This window comes from Glandiceps talaboti, chromosome 16, assembly GCF_964340395.1.
Source record: "Glandiceps talaboti chromosome 16, keGlaTala1.1, whole genome shotgun sequence".
NCBI classification, from domain to species: Eukaryota; Metazoa; Hemichordata; class Enteropneusta; family Spengelidae; genus Glandiceps; species Glandiceps talaboti.
The window spans coordinates 860,305-881,189 of record NC_135564.1 but is presented as its reverse complement, the minus strand read 5'-3'; the positions used below and the strand labels follow the sequence as shown (position 1 = coordinate 881,189).

The following is a 20,885-nucleotide window of genomic DNA, read 5'->3' as shown; positions in this document are numbered from 1 at the left end:
TCTTTATTTACATGTAAACAGAAATGAAAAATTGAAAAGTCAAAGGTCAAGCAATCTATGCAGTCATCACTTGTTATATCGTTTTTAAAGAAAAGATGAAAATAATAATCTTTAGTGTTTAATTTGGTCATTCATAAATGTATCATTCCTCAGAATTGTTAATACACTTCAGATCATATTTTTATTACATAACAACATGCAATATAGCAATCATGGTAAAGCATACAAAAATAATATACAGAAATAGAGGGAATACAATCCTTTAACCAACTGCTGAAGGACTGTTTACATTTTCCGAGAGGAAGTTTATCGTCTGAGGTCAAAATATGAAAAGAATTTACTTGTCATTTAAAGAATGTGAATTTAGATTATTTTGATGAAAAAGGAGAAAAAGTGCCTCTCTTTCATTTGTATAATGAGAAAAAAGAATCAAAAATATGAAATTCATCTACTAAATTTTAACAAAATTTACAGAATCTTTCATCTACAGAAATCTTCAAAGCAACTTTAACTTCAGAGGTACAAAGTTTGTTTATATTTTTATCAATTAATTTCTTATTTATTTCATATTTTATTCATTTCATTAAGATGCTGTATTGACATTTTACAAATAGTGAAAATACTGATTGAAGGTTAAAAGATTGTGCAATATTTGTCTTCAAAATGTTTTTATTTTTTCAAATCAAAGGATGTGTAAAGGTCACAGCACACACTGAAGGGGTCATGTGATCTATACTGTGTTTTGACTGCTTTCATATTTGAGTTAAATATTTTATATTTTTACCAAAAGTTTAGAAGAATGCACATTTATGTCCCACTAGAAAGAAGATGTAACAATGTAGTCTTGAATACAGGGTTGAGCCTGTAATAATATGTTCAATTGTATGGACCATGCATGCCATATACCAGCTCTTGCCCACTGTGAATTTTTGGATCTTGGGTGTGGCACCCCCTGCAATATTGTTGTTTATGTAAAACAGGGCATGACATGAGTAAGGGAAAACAGTGTGTGTACTTCCTGTATAGCTGGTATGAGTTTGTATACAAAGATTACTGGTAAGTCTTTCCTATGTAACATCTGGATATAGTATACTTTTGTAACAAGCTATACACATTTTAACATTCTGGGTATAGTATACCGTAGTCTGGATGCTAATGTAGGGTATAAAAGATTGAATGAATGATTGTAACACTTTAATAACATCTGGATATAGTATACTGCTGTAACAAGCTATCGGTATATACATCACATATTCAATTATCCACTGCAAGTTATGTGACGTAGGAAATTTATCTTCAAATTAGTTTTACGCAAACTGTATTTTCTTTTACATTTTTGAGAAAACTTTACAAAATTAATCAGTATATTTTTTTAATCATGATGTTAATATAAGCAGTTTATTTTGAACATATTGTAATCATAGAGTACATGATAAAAGTCGGTGTTGATAACACGTTTTGTTTATTTTGATTAATCTTTGCAAGAGACAATAGACTTTGACTCAGATTTTGTCATTATACACCAGTCCTGTAGATTACTAGAAATCTTTTAAACCTACACTAATTGTAGCTGGAGTGGGTTTTTTTTGGTAACACAATCCACAATATGTTCGCAGGAAATTATTAAAATACCAATGATTAGACATTTTACTATGTATGTCAATTAGTTGTTGATTGTAAGCATATTACAGTATGTAGTACAGTAACAAGTTGAAATTATTATTGCATGGGAGAGGGGGGGGGGGGGGTGTCACTGGATGGACGCAGACCCAAAATCAGTTTAATCGGATTTATCTGTGACCATACTATGTAGAGCTACACAAATTGTTATACCACAAGGTGATTTGATACTGTTCAGGGTGTACAATATTATAAGTCATTATATCTAAAAAAAAATATTTTTAAAGAAAATGTTAGTTGCAGCCAGTGTAGCTTTAAACCAACAATGAAACAAACTAATAATGTTCAACAGTTACCATGGTTACAGTTTATAGCATCATATACATTTTCTGCTTTCTTGTATATTTTGGAGTAAATTAAGAAATGTAGACACTTGGATTATTAAAATGATTAAATGCAATGTAGATTAGTTTTGTTTGATTTACGGATTTGATAGTAATATCAAAGATATTTTTTGCTTTCTTGTATATTTTGTATAAAAATAAGATCAATGTCATTCAGCGTAAATTAGTTTTGTTTGATTTCAGTATTCATCTTAATATACGGGAGTTACATCATAACATCAAGGAGTGTACAAGATAAGAACTTCAGTCAATTTTGTCAACCAAAACAGTGGTATAGTGTTGCCATAGAAACCATGGAACGATCAGTGAAAGAAATCATAACAGCACGTGAACAGAGAGAAGGAGGAGGATTTTTGATACGGAGACCAATTGGTGGAAGATTGTCAATGGTGGATCCTTTCTTAATGTTGGATCATTTTGGTTAGTGCATTCCAATAAGTCTACATCATGCCTCTCAGCTCATATATTTACATATTTACATATTTACATATTTGATATTAAATTCTGTATAGTATTAAAAACTGTAACTGATTGTTATCATTGATTTATGAATATGTCATATGATGGAATGTCTTAGAAGAAGGCAGGGTGATGTTGATGGTTGTGGGGTTGGGGGTGGGGATGGGTGGGTGGGGTATACATCTTTGCATAATATTAATAATTATCAATTATTTTTGTTTTTGTTGTTTCTGTATGTTGTTTTTGACTCTAGATAATGTATTTTTTACATTATTTCATGTCAAATAAAATATACTGTACTGTACTGTACTGTACTGTATGAGAAACATAGAAAACATAGAATGAACTTTAAGGACTGCCCTTTAACACTAAGAGTTGTAACATAGAAAACATAGAATGAACTTATTAGGCTGCCCTTTAACACGAAGAGTTGTAACATAGAAAACATAGAATGAACTTAAGGGTTGCCCTTTAACACTAAGAGTTGTAACATAAAAAACATAGAATGAACTTAAGGGTTGCCCTTTAACACTAAGAGTTGTAACATAGAAAACATAGAATGAACTTAAGGGTTGCCCTTTAACACGAAGAGTTGTAACATAAAAAACATAGAATGAACTTAAGGGCTGCCCTTTAACAGTAAGAGTTGAGTGAAAACTCAGAGTGGTTGTAATATAATAATATTTATCATGTCAACAGGTCCAACTGTTCACAAACCAGGAGAAGCACTTGGTGCTCCAGATCACCCACATCGTGGTTTTGAGACTGTAACATACCTGATAAATGGTGGTGCTCATCATAAAGACTCTGTTGGTAATGAAGGTAAGCATAGAGACCCATGATGGTGGAATGGTTAGAGTGGCCAGCTTAGAATCAACAGGTTGCAGCATAGACAATATTTTCTATGGTTGCAGGTATGAGCCTAGCTGCTGCTGTTTGTTTCTGAGTGGCTAAAGTCCTTCGGCAAGATTTGAACCTCGATAGTGCCTCAGTCAACCCAACTGTATAATTGGGGACCTGGTAGGATAGAGGTTGTAATGTGAAGGCTTTAATCATGTGTGCTTACACTTTACAGAGGCTGCAATGGATTGTATATTCCCCCGGGAGTTGAGGAAGTTACTGCATACAACATTTGTGCCAATATAGGTCTGTGCCAGGGGTAGTAATTGTACAGTGCTATGATCATATGGATAGGCTTTGTAAATGTCTGCTATTATTATTATATGGCATCTCTAAGTTCCATTCTATGATTGGCAAACTGCATTATCATAAACTGTGTTAAGTAAAGCCCAACAATTTGTCATAATGACCAACAGCTGTTGCTACCCTGTCCACCCTTTAATATGACCAACAGTCATTTTACGTTAATTTCACACAGTCTGGTTGACACTAGGTTTACGTGTGTGTTGTAATAAAACATAGAACCAGATTCTGTATATAATGGTGTAATTTGTAGTGTTATCAGTTACACTGGCAAATTAGTCAAGGAAGTATCCCTGTTTTCTTCTGAATAAGGTCACTGTTGATTTCCATGAAACTAAGATGTCCTGTTGAGTGTCACTGTCAGTTGACATTTATTTCTCTCTTATAGGAGTTTTACGAGCTGGATGGGTGCAATGGATGACAGCAGGCAGTGGTGTTGTACACAGTGAAATGCCATCTGATGATATCATCAAAAATGGAGGCCTTTCAGAAGGCTTTCAACTATGGGTCAATTTACCTGCAGTAGTAAGTATCAGTCATCTATGTAGAGTGCCCTCTGTCGACCAGATCTACATTGAAGACCTGTATATAATATCATAGAAGTGTAAGGATGTTGAATTTGATCAGCTATAGCCTAGAATCCAGGCTTTGATTTATATTTCCACATCTATGAATTTAAAACCCTCATTCACATGGAGTCCAGGCTAGATCATCTACGGTATATGCTGGTAGTAGAACATTGTCACATAACATGTCTGGTTTGTCATAAAGTTTGTTAGGTTGCCTATCTTTGAGTCTTTTTCACAATAAGTAATATTTATCATTTTGTCATTAATATTAAAACATATTTTTATTCAGGACAAATTTATTGCACCTCGCTATCAGGACACACCCCCTGAGAAGATCCCAGTTGTACAAACACCAGATGGAAAAGTTGAAGTAAAAGTTATTGCTGGAAAGTCATTAGGTATGATTTGCTTATTGTGATACTAGTATTCTCATTATTGTAGTCAAAGACCACAAACCACAAATACAAAAGTAAATCAAAATCGACCTCAAGTAGGTTTACTTTCACAAAATTATTTGCTTCTGTCTCAAATGAAGTATTCAAGTCTCTGTGATTCATCAACCTGGTAGCTCATTGACAATGTTGGAAATAAACAAGAACCTCGCAAAGTCTCAATAAAAGTCACTCAAGAGAGGCCCTCTAAGTCATCAATAAAAGTCACTAGGAGAGCTCAAAGTCTTCAATAAAAGTCACTAGGAGAGCCCCTCTATGTCATCAATAAAAGTCACTCAGATGAGCCCCTCAAAGTCATCAATAAAAGTCACTCAGGAGAGCTCAAAGTCATCAATAAAAGTCACTCAGGAGAGGCCCTCTAAGTCATCAATAAAAGTCACTAGGAGAGCTCCTCAAAGTCTTCAATAAAAGTCACTGAGGAGAGCCCCTCTAAGTCATCAATAAAAGTCACTCGGGAGAGCCCCTCTAAGTCATCAATAAAAGTCACTAGGAGAGCTCCTCAAAGTCTTCAATAAAAGTCACTCGGGAGAGCCCCTCTATGTCATCAATAAAAGTCACTCAGATGAGCTCCTCAAAGTCATCAATAAAAGTCACTCAGGAGAGCTCAAAGTCATCAATAAAAGTCACTCAGGAGAGGCCCTCTAAGTCATCAATAAAAGTCACTAGGAGAGCTCAAAGTCTTCAATAAAAGTCACTCAGGAGAGCTCCTCAAAGTCTTCAATAAAAGTCACTCAGGAGATCCCCTCTAAGTCATCAATAAAAGTCACTTAGTAAATCACTTTGTTTTGTACAGGTGAGCCCTTTTAAGTCACCAATAAAAGTTATCAAATATATCACTTTGTTTTGTACAGGTGAGCCCTTTTAAGTCACCAATAAAAGTTATCAAATATATCACTTTGTTTTGTACAGGTGAAGCCTTCTAAGTCATCGATAAAATTCATACTTGGTGTAGAGACACACAAACTCTTTCTGAAATGTTAGTAGAGACACCATGGATTAGAGACTCACTATAAGCTCAGATCACTATGTCTGAGCTATAAATGTGTCTGCCCACTCTCTTTGAAAAACAGAAAACTTGAAAGAAAACTTGAAAGAACGATACAGAGATACAGATATGTAACAAATACACACTATGTTACATTTACTCTAAGTATTTATAAAAGACTTGAAGTTGAAGAAACTCCCTAAAGTGTGACTTAAGAATTACGTATCTACCATTCTTTCATTCAAATATGACAAGTGCTAAGAATGTACTTTACTAAAATTGTATTCCATTTTTTTCGAGTGATAAACTTCTATTATCCCATTGGTATTCTATACAGGTACCCAGGCCTACATTGAGACAAGAACTCCAATAATGTATCTAGATATTCGCCTCCAGCCTGGTGCCAGTTTTACCCAGGAAGTACCAGAGTCCTATAATGGATTTGCATATATATGGAGAGGAGCAGGCTTTCTTGGTCATGACAAGAAACCGGCCAAAATGGGTCAAATTGGTGAACTCACAGCTGGATCTGTGTTTACAATGCAAGCAGATGACAACCAAGGTATGTGAAGGGTCATGGGTCAAACATGACAGAGGTTAAAGGTTATATGTACTTCTGAATATAGTTAGAGCTGTGTGAAGATTCTACTTAATTAAATGAGGAAACTTTTTGGAATATCAACACATTCTATACAAACACAACTTTTAACACCAGAGCTTACAATTTCAGTAGACTCGTCATACAAATCTTGTCAAAATGCAATTCACCAAACTCAAGTTAGAATTGACAAAAGTTCCAGTTTTGAAGGGGAACACATGCCACCTAGTCTTCAACTAGCAATGCCAACAGAAGGGGGACATCTCTCTGACAAGCTTTAGTATTAAAATCGTGAGAAAGGAAACAGTGGATGGAACGCCATCGTTGTGGAAATTTATGCAAAATGATATTCAAGTATTTAGATTTTGTCAAGCAAATTATTTGTATGTTCTGAAACTTTCATACACTAGAGCTGTTAGCTGAGAGACTTGGCTATCCAGCCTGTCTGTCCTCTTTGCCAGAAAACTCAAGCTTGTATGTCTGCATGCCAGCTAGCCAAGTCTGTGGGCTAGTGAGCTGTCAAAACAACAAACCACTGAGTGGACTTGTTTGATTACTTTACAGTGTGCCACATACTATTGTTAGGTGGTGTACCACTAAATGAACCTGTAGCAAGGTATGGACCATTTGTGATGAACACACAGGAACAGATCGAACAGGTAGGTGTACAATTAATTGATGAATTACGAGTATTACGGTACATATATCTGTGTTTTCATGTTAAATTACTATTAGATCTGTACAACCAGTTTTACACGGTCCTGTGTGATATATCAATGCAGGTGTAATACCTGTCAATTAGTCATTTCTTACAACCCATTTCATGTTAGTGTTCACTGGCTCTATATGCTACAACCACACAGAAACCACACATGCTACACTTTATGACATCAAGATTAAATTACGTAATACAGATTCTTGCTACACTTTGTCTAAATGTAATGAACTTTAACTTGCCACCATGCAGACATGAAAACATTGGCACCTGCATGTTTGCATCTATTAGCTCATATGCCTCTTACCTGTACAGCCTGGGTTCGAACCCGCAAGGTGTCGGCTTGGTTTGATTAAATTTACCATGCTGTAAGTAAGAAGAGTGTCGTTCAGTTTGACTCTACTGTACAATGCAGGTTACTCCAGTTTCCTCCTGCATTAACACTGAATGAAAGGAGCTTATAAATGGGACTAGCTCATAAATGGTCATCTGATAAATAAATAAGTGTTAGATTGATTGGTTGGTTGGTTGGTTGGTTGTAAAATAAATTGAAAAGATACCAAATTTTATTTGATTTATAAAAGAAATAATAGTACATTGCCTGAGAAATTTAATTAATACCCAGTATAATAAATATTATATAAATGACTCATCATTTCACTGCTGTCATTTCACTGCTATCATTTCACTGCTGTCATTTCACTGCTGTCATTTCACTGCTGTCATGTCACTGCTGTCATTTCACTGCTGTCATTTCACTGCTGTCATTTCACTGCTGTCATTTCTATTTACAGGCAATCCTAGATTATCAGTCAGGTCGGATGGGAAGAATTACAGGAAGAGAGAAGAGATATGCACAGACAGAGGCTTCCAAACAGAAACAAAAAGAGACTGGAACTTGGAATAATTAAATTGTTATGATATTTACAAAAAATGACCAAAGTTGGCTTTTATGTATGCTTGATATTGTTATTATTTTTTTCTGGACCAACTTTTTGTATAACTTTGTCAGACAACAGTTTTTCACTCGTAATGTTTAATCCTTTTTTTTTTCAAAGTGGGCCTTTTAAGATTGGTATAGAGGAACCAAGCTGTGTTATAAATACTTTAGATTATTCTTAGAGTCTAATTTAGGCTGGTTGCTAGATTTGTCCAATATAGACATTACAGAATCAAGCCATTAGCTAAGGAAGTGGGGTTTCTTATCTTTCTTATCACTGAATTATGTTTGTTGGCAATATTTACAAATGTGATAAAGCACTATTACATAACACATCAGGCAAAGCTAAGCTCAATATCTAAGTGTGAAGCCCCTAATGTCATATCAGTTGTTATCAGTTTTACCATAGACTTGGAGGGTCTATGGTTTTACTGACCCATTATCAGTGACATTGCAAATAGCTTTAGAGATGCAAACAATTTTTATGACACTCGACTTGCTGGCTCACCAAGTCGGGAAAGTTGCACTTGAACTGCTAATGCAAAGAATCCGTCATGCATTTTAGTCTGTATAAGGTACATTTCTATTTCTCAATAAATACACTTTTAAATTTAATCTGTACTGTCATGGCAACATTTACATAAAACATAAATATCTTCAGAAATAACTGAATTGTAATGAAGACCATGCTGGGTTTATTCTCTTAGGATGATTCAGAAATGAATTTTGTCTATATTTATTTATTGCACATTTTAATATCTACATGTCATATTTTGTAATAATAAATTAAAATATGAGATTAAAATACATGTCTGATTTTTTCTTGAAAATTGGTTTGTCTTCTCAGCAGATCAAAGGAAGTATGAAGGTTATAGCATGTATGAAGGTCAAAGTCATGGCATGTATGAATGTCATGGAATGCGTGAAGGTCATGGCATGTATGAATGTCATGGAATGCGTGAAGGTCATGGCATGTATGAATGTCATGGAATGCGTGAAGGTCATGGCATGTATGAAGGTCATGGAATGCATGAAGGTCATGGCATGTATGAATGTCATGGAATGCGTGAAGGTCATGGCATGTATGAATGTCATGGAATGCGTGAAGGTCATGGCATGTATGAATGTCATGGAATGCGTGAAGGTCATGGCATGTATGAATGTCATGGAATGCGTGAAGGTCATGGCATGTATGAATGTCATGGAATGCGTGAAGGTCATGGCATGTATGAATGTCATGGAATGCGTGAAGGTCATGGAATGTATGAATGTCATGGAATGCGTGAAGGTCATGGAATGTGTGAAGGTCATGGCGTGTATGAATTTCATGGCATGTATGAAGGTCATGGAATGTATGAAGGTCAAAGTCATGACAGGTATTTAGGTCATGGCATGTAATGAAGGTCAAAGTCATGGCATGTAATGAAGGTCAAAGCCATGGCATGTAGGAAGGTCAAAGCCATGGCATGTAGGAAGGTCAAAGCCATGGCATGTAGGAAGGTCAAAGCCATGGCATGTAGGAAGGTCAAAGCCATGGCATGTAGGAAGGTCAAAGCCATGGCATGTAGGAAGGTCATGACATGTATTAAGGGTTCACCTGATGTACATTGTGTTATCATTGTGTTTGGGTTCAAGAATTTTGCCAATACATTGAGGAAGTTTAGAAATTTGATGAAATATATATCTTGAAATTATTTCAAGATCTCCGTACTCTATTCCCCATTTCAAGGAAATCAAACTTTATATTGAATATATACCAGTGATTACTTCCACTGGTGAATGTACATACTATAGTAGTATTTTCACTGTAAATGAAAACATTATTGTATACCTGCATGCAAATGATATGCAAATGAAGGCATTCTTTGTAAATGAGAGCATGTTATCGCAAAGTATCCCTTTCATGGATATTTGTTGTTCCTTTCAACATGTAATAATAAAATAACCCCATGCTGCATGATGTACAGAGGGTATTTTCACTTGTGCTTGCAGTGTTTTCTGCTGTACTTTCACTTATACCACAGGGAGCTCAGGCTCAGTTAGTTTTGTTTACAAATACAAACAAACAAGTAAACAAACAAACAAAACACAAACAAATAAACAAGTAAGTAAACAAACACACACTCACACACACATAAACAAACAAACAAACAAACAAACAAACAAACAAACAAACAAACAAAAAACAAGCTCCCTGTGCTTATACATTTGAAAGTTATGGCCGCAGAGAGTCACTTCACGTTCAAGCATGCACTTGTGCAAATACCACAAGTATGCCACACTTGCACTCAAGTGTCATGAGGTTATTTCATATTATCAAGCTATTATTCATAAACATATTGTCTGACATGTTGTACCAATTGTTAATTTGAATACTTGGTTGAGTCCTAATGACAGCGCAGCCACACATACAGTAATACAGGACTCTACCAGCTGTTTCCCAGAATGATTTGGATCATGAGTGTGGCACCCCCTGGAGTATTGTTGTTTATGTAAAACAGGGCATGACATGAGTAAGGGAAAACAGTGTGTGTACTTCCTGTATAGCTGGTATGAGTTTGTATACAAAGATTACTGGTAAGTCTTTCCTATGTAACATCTGGATATAGTATAATTTTGTAACAAGCTATACACATTTTAACATTCTGGGTATAGTATACTGTAGTAACCAGCTATACACATTTTAACACTCTGGATATAGTATACTTTTGTAACCAGCTATACACATTTTAACATTCTGGGTATAGTATACTGTAGTCTGGATGCCAATGTGGGGTATAAAAGATTGAATGAATGATTGTAACACTTTAATAACATCTGGGTATAGTATACTGCTGTAACAAGCTATGCACAGAGTATTTATCTATCTGCCAAGTTCAGTACACTCAGTTTGTTATACTCTTGTACTCATATACCTCCAATATCAGCCTAAGCCACTGAGTTCAAGAGATATCACACTGCCAAGCTAGCATCTACTCAGTCCTGCTTGCATACAGAGTAAGTCATCCCTTCCTTGAGGGTCGGATATGTCAGTAAGCTAGACCCGTGCACCATCTGCAAGCAGGACTAGCATCTACTTCCCAGTTTACTTTCACAGTAGAATACATATTCTCAGCATATACATAATTATAGACCATTTAGTGCTAGCATTGGTAGGAATTTATTGTACCTATAAGCTGAAAACTTGATAACCAAAATTAACAAATATTTGTGTACAATTTTATTATATCATTCATAAAATGCTTATACATAAAAACAAATTGTATTTCACAGAAAAAAAAAAATTCAAAAATTTTGAAATGTGGAATGAATGAATTAATGTTGATAATATTATTTATTTATTTATGATTGTATTAGAAGAGATTGTATTTTAAATAGTGAATTAAATACTGTGATCTGCATACCTTCTCCCTGAAAGTCTCTCCTGTAGATTACACACTTTTTATCAAGTTATTGTCTAATATTGACTTTGACATCAACATGATGTTTTTATTAAGGTACTCAGTGACAGGTTATTGTGGTGTATCTCTAGCTAAGTTTCTTTCTTAATGTTAAAGGAAATATGTACACATGAATCAATGAGTCAACATTTTGATTTGTTTTCAGTATTCATATTAATTTATTGGAGTTGCATCATCTCATCAAATAGTGTACAAGATAAGAACTTTAGTCAAATTTGTCAACCAAAACAGTGGTATAGTGTTGCCATAGAAACCATGGAACGATTAGTGAAAGAAATCATAACAGCACGTGAACAGAGAGAAGGAGGAGGATTTTTGATACGGAGACCAATTGGTGGAAGATTATCAATGGTGGATCCTTTCTTAATGTTGGATCATATAGGTAATGTATTTGTATAGTACATTGTACTCAACACACAACTTTGTAAGGTAAGCCATGAAGTAGCATCTTCACACATCGAAGCAAAATGACATATCATGTCCCACCTAACATACAACGTGTGCAAAATATTTTGTAAATTTGAATAGAATCTGATGTATCATAACAGTGTTGGTTGGTGGGTTACCCTCATTTAGATATATTTGTTGCATGCATTTTAATAGGTCACTCGATCACACAACAACAATTATGGATTCATCATGTGACCTGATTGTATGATTTAACCATTTCTAATTATGTATTCGACCAATCACTGTCTATAGTTGAGTGCCATTTGAGACCAGCTCAAGTTGATTCAGACCACAGGGGACTCGGGCTCAGTTAGTTTTGTTTACAAAAACAAACAACCCTATTGGCAACCCTGTAGGCTGTAGCCGTGCATGGCAAGTGGTGCAATACCACTAGAGTATGTACACACACACACACACACACACACACACACACACACACACACACACACACACACACACACACACACACACACACACACATACACACACGTACACACACACACACACACACACACACACAGATGCAAGTATATAATAGTTGTAACAGTTGATAGACAAGTGATGTAATAATTATATATTTATCATGTCAACAGGTCCAACATATCACAAACCAGGAGAAGCACTTGGTGCTCCCGATCACCCACATCGTGGTTTTGAAACAGTGTCCTACATCATAGAGGGCGGTGTACATCATAAAGACTCAGCTGGTAATGAAGGTAAGATGAAAGATGAAAATCACTCACTTCAAAGAAAGATACAAGATTATTATTATATGTTAAAGTGGCTTTAGTATTTATTTTAGATTTTTAATTTTGATATGAAACAATTTTATCGTGGCTTCCTACTTGAAAAATCAATGTGAAACAACATTGATTAAGTCTGTGTTTGTAACGCAATACCTTGCAAAAAGCTAAAATATATATAAAATATTTGTTATTGTACAATTATTAATCTTTTGCAATTTATTGAGTTTCAAACAAGGACTTGGCATATGTTGTTTCATGTTAATTTTTCAAATAGGAAGCCATGATAAAATGGTTTTATAAATTAAAAATCCAAAATAAATACCCAATTCTCGTCCATAGGGCCACTTTAATATAAGTTGATATAAAAGGATGATTGGTATTGCAAGGATAAATGTATCATACTGGTTATCGTTCTGCTGACTGTGTATCTTGATTTAATGTGTCTCACAGGAGTTTTACGAGATGGATGGGTGCAATGGATGACAGCAGGCAGTGGTGTTGTACACAGTGAGATGCCACCGGATGAAATAGTAAAGAATGGTGGAAACTCTGAAGCATTTCAACTATGGGTCAATTTACCTGCAGTGGTAAGAATCCTCTATACACAGCGCCCTCAATTGACATAGATTAGTTTATTTTGTTTTTCCCCTTATTTAGCATTACAATACAAACAAGTTGAAATGACTATGGTGGTATTTTATCACCCCAAATCATATCTAAGTTAATACAGTAATCAATACAAGTGTACTGAGGTAAGATATACAATGAAATCTGACTGGACTTGAACCACACATGACCAACAAGTGAGTTACAAGTGAGGGCTAGAAAGGTTTTCTATGTCCAGGGACAGAAAGGGTTTCTATGTCCAGGGCCAGAAAGGGTTTCTATGTCCAGGGACAGAAATACAATGAAGTCTGACTTGACTTGAACCACACATAACCAATACTTCAGAGTATATAGCCTTTAACAGGAGAGGGCCAGAAAGGGTTTCTATGTCCACCTCAGTACATCTCTGCTGTTATACAAGTTATCGTTGATAAGGCTTTTGGTTGAGGAACTTTGTCTGCAGTGAAATCTTTTTTTTTAAATATTCAGGACAAATATATTGCACCTCGCTATCAGGACACACCACCTGAGAAGATCCCAGTTGTACAAACACCAGATGGAAAAGTTGAAGTAAAAGTTATTGCTGGAAAGTCACTAGGTATGATAACTCATACAGGTCAAGATTGTAAATTCTTGGTAAAGAAACTTTAAAAAAAACAATGGAGAATATTTTGTTCATGGTTCCAAGAAGGCCATAGTAGACAGATCAAAGCATCGCCTTTGTTTTTAACTTACTGTTCCAAAGTAACTGTATTTTACTAACCTTTCAAAAAACAGCAGACAGATCAAGGGAACATGTATAGGTGATGACTTAAAATTAATCCATGTTTTTTCAGGAGTTGATAATTGATATTGTTGGCAGTTTTGAGAATAATTGTACACATACTAGTACCCTTCACTTCTTGAATTGACAAACAAAGAAATCTCATCTTAGTACTGGGCTACCATATTTTTAAACTTCATTTCCAAACCATTAAAGCACTATTATCTCATTGGTATTCCATTCAGGTACCCAGGCCTACATTGAGACAAGAACTCCAATAATGTTTCTGGATATTCATCTCCAGCCTGGTGCCAGTTTTACCCAGGAAGTACCAGAGTCCTATAATGGATTTGCATATATTTGGAGAGGAGCAGGCTTTCTTGGTCATGACAAGAAACCGGCCAAAATGGGTCAAGTTGGTGAACTCACAGCTGGGTCTGTGTTTACAATGCAAGCAGATGACAACCAAGGTATGCTACTCTTTTTCACAGCATACAACAATTAATAATATTGTAAAACATTGACTGTCGTGCATTTATGAGAGCTCCAGATACACTTTGGATGAATAACAATTAAAGCCTAGCATGTTGTAGTCTGTAAAAACCATGTTTGCAATAATGACTCTAGTAATCAAGACTTCTGTTTACTAAGATAAGACTCAAAATAAAACTATTGTTGTTCAATGTGGTAGATTACACAAGTGGGAGATAGTGGTGACGCTGTTGTGTGATTCTAATCACCCTGTGATCAAGATAATGCAAACATTGAAAGTCCCAAAACAGTACACTGCAAGTTTATCAATAAAATACTGTCTCTGTCTCATGTCATCCATTCAATAGCTTATCAATGTTGTATCAACATGTTGCAACAATAATTTTAGTTTGTGTCTATTTTAGCAAACCGAGATCGTGATTACAGGATAATAAGATAACTCATCAGTAATTTGTGGTCTGCATAACTGATGTCATCAGTAATTTGTGGTGTGCATAACTGACATCATCAGTAATTTGTGGTCTGCATAACTGACGTCATCAGTAATTTGTGGTCTGCATAACTGACATCAGCAGTAATTTAAGGTCTGCATAACTGATGTCATTAGTAATTTGTCAATCTGATTAAAATCCGATGTGGTGAACGAAGGCGGCGATCACTTCGAACAAAACAAACGTCACAACACGATGAATAGAGGTAAATAAGGACATCTAGCCGCTTTCACCACATCGGATTTTAATCAGATTGGTAATTTGTGGTTTGCATAACTGACGTCATCAGTAATTTGTGGTCTGCATATAACTGACGTCATCAGTAATTTGTGGTCTGCATAACTGACATAATCAGTATTTTGTGGTCTACATAACTGATATCAAACAACTTCAGATCATCATACACACGGTGCTTTTAGAGTAAACCAACAATAGCAGAACAAAATACTGAGAGACTTATATGTATAAATAAATGTACAGATGTACCACTAACAAATTCTAAGGCTGTATAAGTTTATAAAATGAGTGTTTATAATTATTACTTGTTTTACAGTGTGCCACATACTATTATTAGCTGGTGTACCACTCAATGAACCTGTAGCAAGGTATGGACCTTTTGTGATGAACACACAGGAACAGATCAAACAGGTGGGTTTACAATTCATTGATGGCTTATGAGTATTCATATAACAGACAAATATTCCAGTGTTTTCATGAACAGATTTCTTTTAGTCCTGCTGACTGGAGATTTTCACGTGTTGTTCTATTATTACTGGAGTAGTCCAATTTTAATATATTTTGTAATCGTGGGAGAATCATAAATGATAATTACTAATCATCAGTCTTCAAAGACTACATAAATATACTTTTCAAAATGATGTTCATTATCTCTGCAATTACTTCTCTTTGTAGGCAATCCGGGATTATGATTCAGGTCGAATGGGAAGAATTACAGGAAGCGAGAAAAGATATGCACAGACAGCGGCTTCCAAACAGAAACAAAAAGAGACTGGAACTTGGAAAGATTAAATTTTACATTCCTATGTTATTTTAGAAGTAGTCAAAATTAATTATTGTTTTACAGACCACATATTTAAATATCTATTACTCTTTAAATTAAATTTTACATTCCTCCTATGTTATTTTAGAAGTAGTCAAAATTAATTGTTTTTCAGACCACAAATTTAAATATTTATTACTCTTTAGTTTTCTTCATTCTGAAGAAATTGTGAGTGGCCTAAGGGGCCTTGTCAAGAAATGTTGTGACAAAATCCTTAGGTCACCGAGTATTTTCAAGGTGAATGGAGACAAATATTGGGGAATAATATTATAAATTATACCTTCTCAAGCATAATATATGAACAATTCTTTAAAAAACAGCAATTTAAAACATTTTAGCTAATATATTGAACACCACATAACAATGGTATAAACTGAAGTTGCCATGACGTTGAATCTTTATATTGAAATAAACAATGAATGGGATAAAGTGATAATCTAGTTTAACAAGGAGGAAAATTTATTGATATTTTGGGATTTTGATAAACAAAGGAAAATTGTTGATATTTTGGGATTTTGATAAACAAAGGAAAATTGTTGATATTTTGGGATTTTGATAAACAAAGGAAAATTGTTGATATTTTGGGATTTTGATAAACAAAATATTGTTACCATCATTCCTGTACTGTAAATTACATTAATATTCATATTATTATTTTTTAATAATACAGGAGATATTCACAACTGAAATAAATGTCTCTGTCATGTTCTGTCCATATGTATATGTATATGTATGTTTGATGATATACAGGAATGATAAATATCATGTTAGACAATCTATTCACATAGTGTATAGACTGTTGTTCAGCCCTATCAGGCTTCTAAACCACAGTGAGTGATAACTAACACAGTAACAGTGTGGCATGAATGTTTTATCTTATAGACAACTTAAGAGTAAAGTTCCTCTACAAATTCTATGCAAGAAAACACATTCCCAGTTATGCAATGTAACTTTGAAATTAATGGCCCATGATTCGATACCAGGTTCTAACAGTTTGCTATATTATCTGTAATGAATCCATTGCATTCTTTGTGTATGTAACCTTTTCTATAGATTTGTTGGCAGGCAACAGATTTTCTCACATTAGACCTAATAAAAAACATTGTGTGGTTCCGATTACGCTCAATTTTAGAATAGGTAGATTTTTTATTTTTATCTTATTATATTTTTTTCATGTGTGAGTGTCTAGTTCATATTTTCCATTGTTTTCCAAATGGTCTCTGTGTTATTTATTTCTTCCTATCAGATGTACAGCCATTACAGATTGGAAGAACAGTTTTATATTGTCTTTTGAAGTTGATGTCACTTTCTGCATCCACTATTTCTTGTGAGACTTCCCAATTGTTTGTGATTTTATTATTTTTTCTTCAAAATGTTAAAAAAAGTTTAGGGTAGGCAGTGAAAATCTAGGTGGGGTTGGGTAACTGGAACCAAATAATTATTTTTGGGGGGCCTTAGGTAACCTGACATGTTGGTGTTTGAAACAACACAGAGACGACTTTATGTACATTATGTGATTTTTATCATCAATTTATTCCATTTCAATATTTCAAGTGTTTTACCACATGAACACTACTAACCTGGAATATTATAACAAATTAAAAGTTTTCTTTTAAATCTATAGGTAACAACAAATATTCATGCCTTGAAACTAAGCACTGAAAATATCACCTTATAAGAGTTATAGCACTGGCTTAAAAAATACCAGTTGCTGAAAGGAGAGATGTTTTAATCTAAGAACAACTTATAAATAAATTAATAAATTTAATTACAAAAACTTCAACACAAAATTGACAACAAACCTGTTAGCCAGACCGATTACAAATAACTCCACAATGAACACTAAAGCTGATGAAAAGCTTGGCAGATAATAATGCACTCGTATAAAGCATGTAGAAAGATTTGTCTTCTATTGCTTTGTCAAATAAAATAATCCTTTATGGTCTGCTGTCAAGACATTTCACTGATAGGCTCAGTTTCCTTTTAAGAGACAGATCCAGAACAACATATTTTTTAGTCAATATGAAGGAGTACGATGAATGTAGTATTGGTAGCTACTGACTATATTCTCACATCATTGATTATGCTCTAAATGACTTTTGTCATGATTTCAAACAGTGCCCTCAGTGGTATAATTTGTAGTTTCCTGTCTCCCATGATTCATGTGTTCTATGACATAATTTATTTGCTCTAAACAAATGATAATGTATCATGCATTGATTCTTCAAACTGTACATACTGTCAAAATGATGATGTACAGTTCTGAGTGTGCTTATAGGAAGAAGATTGGTGTAAGTTGACTTTTACATGAAACTGAAATATTTCAGGAAATTATACACCTCTGTACTGTTCTCCTTTAATACTGTTCTTGGCTACCCAAAACAGCAACATATTATGGGATAGGATAGAAATTATCTGGAGTGTTCTGAATCTGTGTAAATACTGATATCCATCCAAGTCTTTTCAGTGCGTTGTTAAGTGTGTACATATTGGCTGCTGGACCCTGTGCTGCTCTCCACGCTACAAACATATTATACACTTGATGTTGAAGATTGTCCGGTGTAGCCATCTTAACTTGCATCATCATTTCTGGACCCAGTCCAAGTTCATAGCCAAGTTCAGGATAACGGTTGCCGATCAATGTTGCCATGTAGATCAACTTCCGGTCACAGAAAAGACCTGAAAAGGTTCAAACAGAAACTGAAATTTGATTCTGTACTCAAACCATGTAAATGTACAAAATATTCCATATAAGCCACCGTATAAAAAAATCATACTGTTAAGAAGTTGAAATATTCTTTTTAGTACAATGTGCGTGGAAAAGCTTTGTAATGTACTCCCCTCTCAAATGATATACATTTACTCTAACCAAAGACTAAAACAATTAAAGGCCAGGGTTTCAATCCCACATTCTTACATTAGTGTTATCTTATCAGTGGAGCCATGAGGATTACAGAGGATTATTATTTTGTTCTGGACCAACTTTTTCTATAACTTTGTCAGACAACTATTGTTTTTCACTCCTGATGTTTAATCATTTTTTCAAAGTGAACCATAACTCATAAATTTATCAAATAAACAAATATCAGCTTTCTATGATAAAAAGAGAAAAGATTTTAGAGTTATTTTGAAATTCATAATAAAAATGATGTGGAGTTTCTGGTTTTATTCTATACTTTAAGAGTGTTCTTAGCAATTGCAGGGAGAATATCCTCCCTCCTCCACCCCCACCCACCACCCTGCCCCAACCCACCCAACCCTGCCCCATCCCACCCCACCCATGTAGTGACTGATTTCATCAACAAGAGGAAGACAAATAGTGGAAAGGGTTAGAGTAAATGTAGAGCTAGTCAAACCATAGATGTGAAGAGACGGTCAAATATTGTAAATCCTGTCAAATATTTAACACCACTTAAAGAAAACAAAGTTAATTAAATTTGTGAAAAGAGTAAACATAAATTGTAAACATATCTATTCAGTACATGATTACAGTTTTAAAATACCCATATCTATTCAGTACATGATTACAGTGTTAAAATACCCATATCTATTCAGTACATGATTACAGTGTTAAAATACCCATATCTATTCAGTACATGATTACAGTGTTAAAATACCCATGTCTGATTAGGGTTAAAGTTTGGCTGAGAAAAACAGTTGCCATGCAGAGCTTTACAAAATGTTGGTCCTGAACAAGAGAATTATATCCTATCTACACAAAGAAAAAAAGAATATCTCCATGGCAACACTGATAAAATCATATCACTAATGCAAGAACCTGGCACTGAATAATGGGCCTGTAATACATGCATGTGTACAGCTGTATGACCATATATAGGTACTTTCTTCTACAATTGATGAGTTGATACAAGTATATGTTATGTGTTCAAATGTATTTGCCAAAGATATTGAGATACCACAGTCCTTCTATGATAGATATGCAAATTAATTAACCACATTTTCTTGAATTGGTGTTAAATAGTTATACAAATGTAAATGGACTAACAAATATCTTTAAAAAATGATTAATTCACATTTTTTGAACAATTAGAAAAGTGAAGACAGTAAAGCAGTGGAGTAGTTTGAACCCTGAGATCTGATCAATTCTACAAAATGGCTCAACTGGTATGTTGGTAGGTACTCATACATATTTGAGAATGTGTTTGTCCTGTGTTTAAATACCGTTCAATAGGTGGGTTTGACGGAATATTGATTGGTCTTGTTAACCTTTTGTGTTAATGTGACTATGGAGTATTAGGGTCTGGTACTTTTAGGTCACTAGCCCTGTATGTCACACATCAGGAATTTATATTACCAGTCACATTTATATAATAAACACATAATTTTTTTCACATTTCTTTATAATCCATCATTTGAGTAAAAATGTATACACAGGAGTATCTAATCAACTAGACAAAATGTGCAGAGACTGCGAAATGTGGTTACTATGACAATGTATGACTCAATAAATTATAGCTAGACTTTTTTTTCAAAAAATTGGAAAATTACGCCTCTTTAACCTGTAAAAATCCCTATCGTTGAAAGATGACGATATTAAGAAGTCAAACTTTACCGTTTACCTTTGGACTCAAATATAAACTATCAACTAAATATACTCACCGTCTTCATCGTATATGGACGCTCCGCCAGCTAGTTGTCCCCCGCGAGAAGACATTGTGTGAAAATTACGGTACGAGCTCGATGTCAAGTAAATATTTTTTCAAGCTCTGTCATCAGACGCTGCTACTGTCTCGATGGCAATTATCTGGAACAAGTTTCAGCTACAGTAAACTAATACTGTACCATGAAATGTTTAGCTTCGCTGTGTTAACGTGTAAGGCTCGTTTTGCAACCCTTAACTTTATTGTTTA

The 20,885-nt window shown here is 34.6% G+C and overlaps 3 protein-coding genes across 4 annotated transcripts; 2 read left to right on the top strand and 1 right to left on the bottom strand.

Annotated features, from left to right (window-relative positions):
* Window positions 1–825: 825 nt before the first annotated feature.
* On the top strand, window positions 826–8,703 carry LOC144447348 (uncharacterized). 2 transcript variants are annotated; one of them, XM_078137317.1, is made up of 8 exons: window positions 826–1,056; window positions 2,208–2,444; window positions 3,183–3,305; window positions 4,075–4,211; window positions 4,545–4,653; window positions 6,030–6,254; window positions 6,855–6,949; window positions 7,800–8,703. In XM_078137317.1, the coding sequence occupies exons 1-8, from the start codon at window positions 1,032–1,034 to the stop codon at window positions 7,914–7,916; spliced, it is 1,068 nt and encodes a 355-aa protein (XP_077993443.1). In that variant the 5' UTR covers window positions 826–1,031; the 3' UTR covers window positions 7,917–8,703. The 2 variants fall into 2 exon arrangements, with proteins under 2 accessions (XP_077993443.1, XP_077993444.1); XM_078137318.1 differs by having other exon boundaries at window positions 2,192–2,444.
* Window positions 8,704–10,450: 1,747 nt separating this feature from the next.
* Window positions 10,451–16,709, top strand: LOC144447349 (uncharacterized). Its single transcript, XM_078137319.1, has 8 exons — window positions 10,451–10,522; window positions 11,552–11,788; window positions 12,450–12,572; window positions 13,053–13,189; window positions 13,698–13,806; window positions 14,217–14,441; window positions 15,508–15,602; window positions 15,867–16,709. Exons 1-8 carry the CDS (start codon window positions 10,498–10,500, stop codon window positions 15,981–15,983), a joined length of 1,068 nt encoding a protein of 355 aa, XP_077993445.1. The 5' UTR covers window positions 10,451–10,497; the 3' UTR covers window positions 15,984–16,709.
* A 1,121-nt stretch (window positions 16,710–17,830) lies between these two features.
* On the bottom strand, window positions 17,831–20,855 carry LOC144447805 (uncharacterized). The gene is made up of 2 exons (XM_078137892.1): window positions 20,635–20,855; window positions 17,831–18,693 (listed from the first exon to the last, which is right to left on the bottom strand). Exons 1-2 carry the CDS (start codon window positions 20,687–20,689, stop codon window positions 18,407–18,409), a joined length of 342 nt encoding a protein of 113 aa, XP_077994018.1. The 5' UTR covers window positions 20,690–20,855; the 3' UTR covers window positions 17,831–18,406.
* Between the last annotated feature and the right edge of the window lie 30 nt (window positions 20,856–20,885).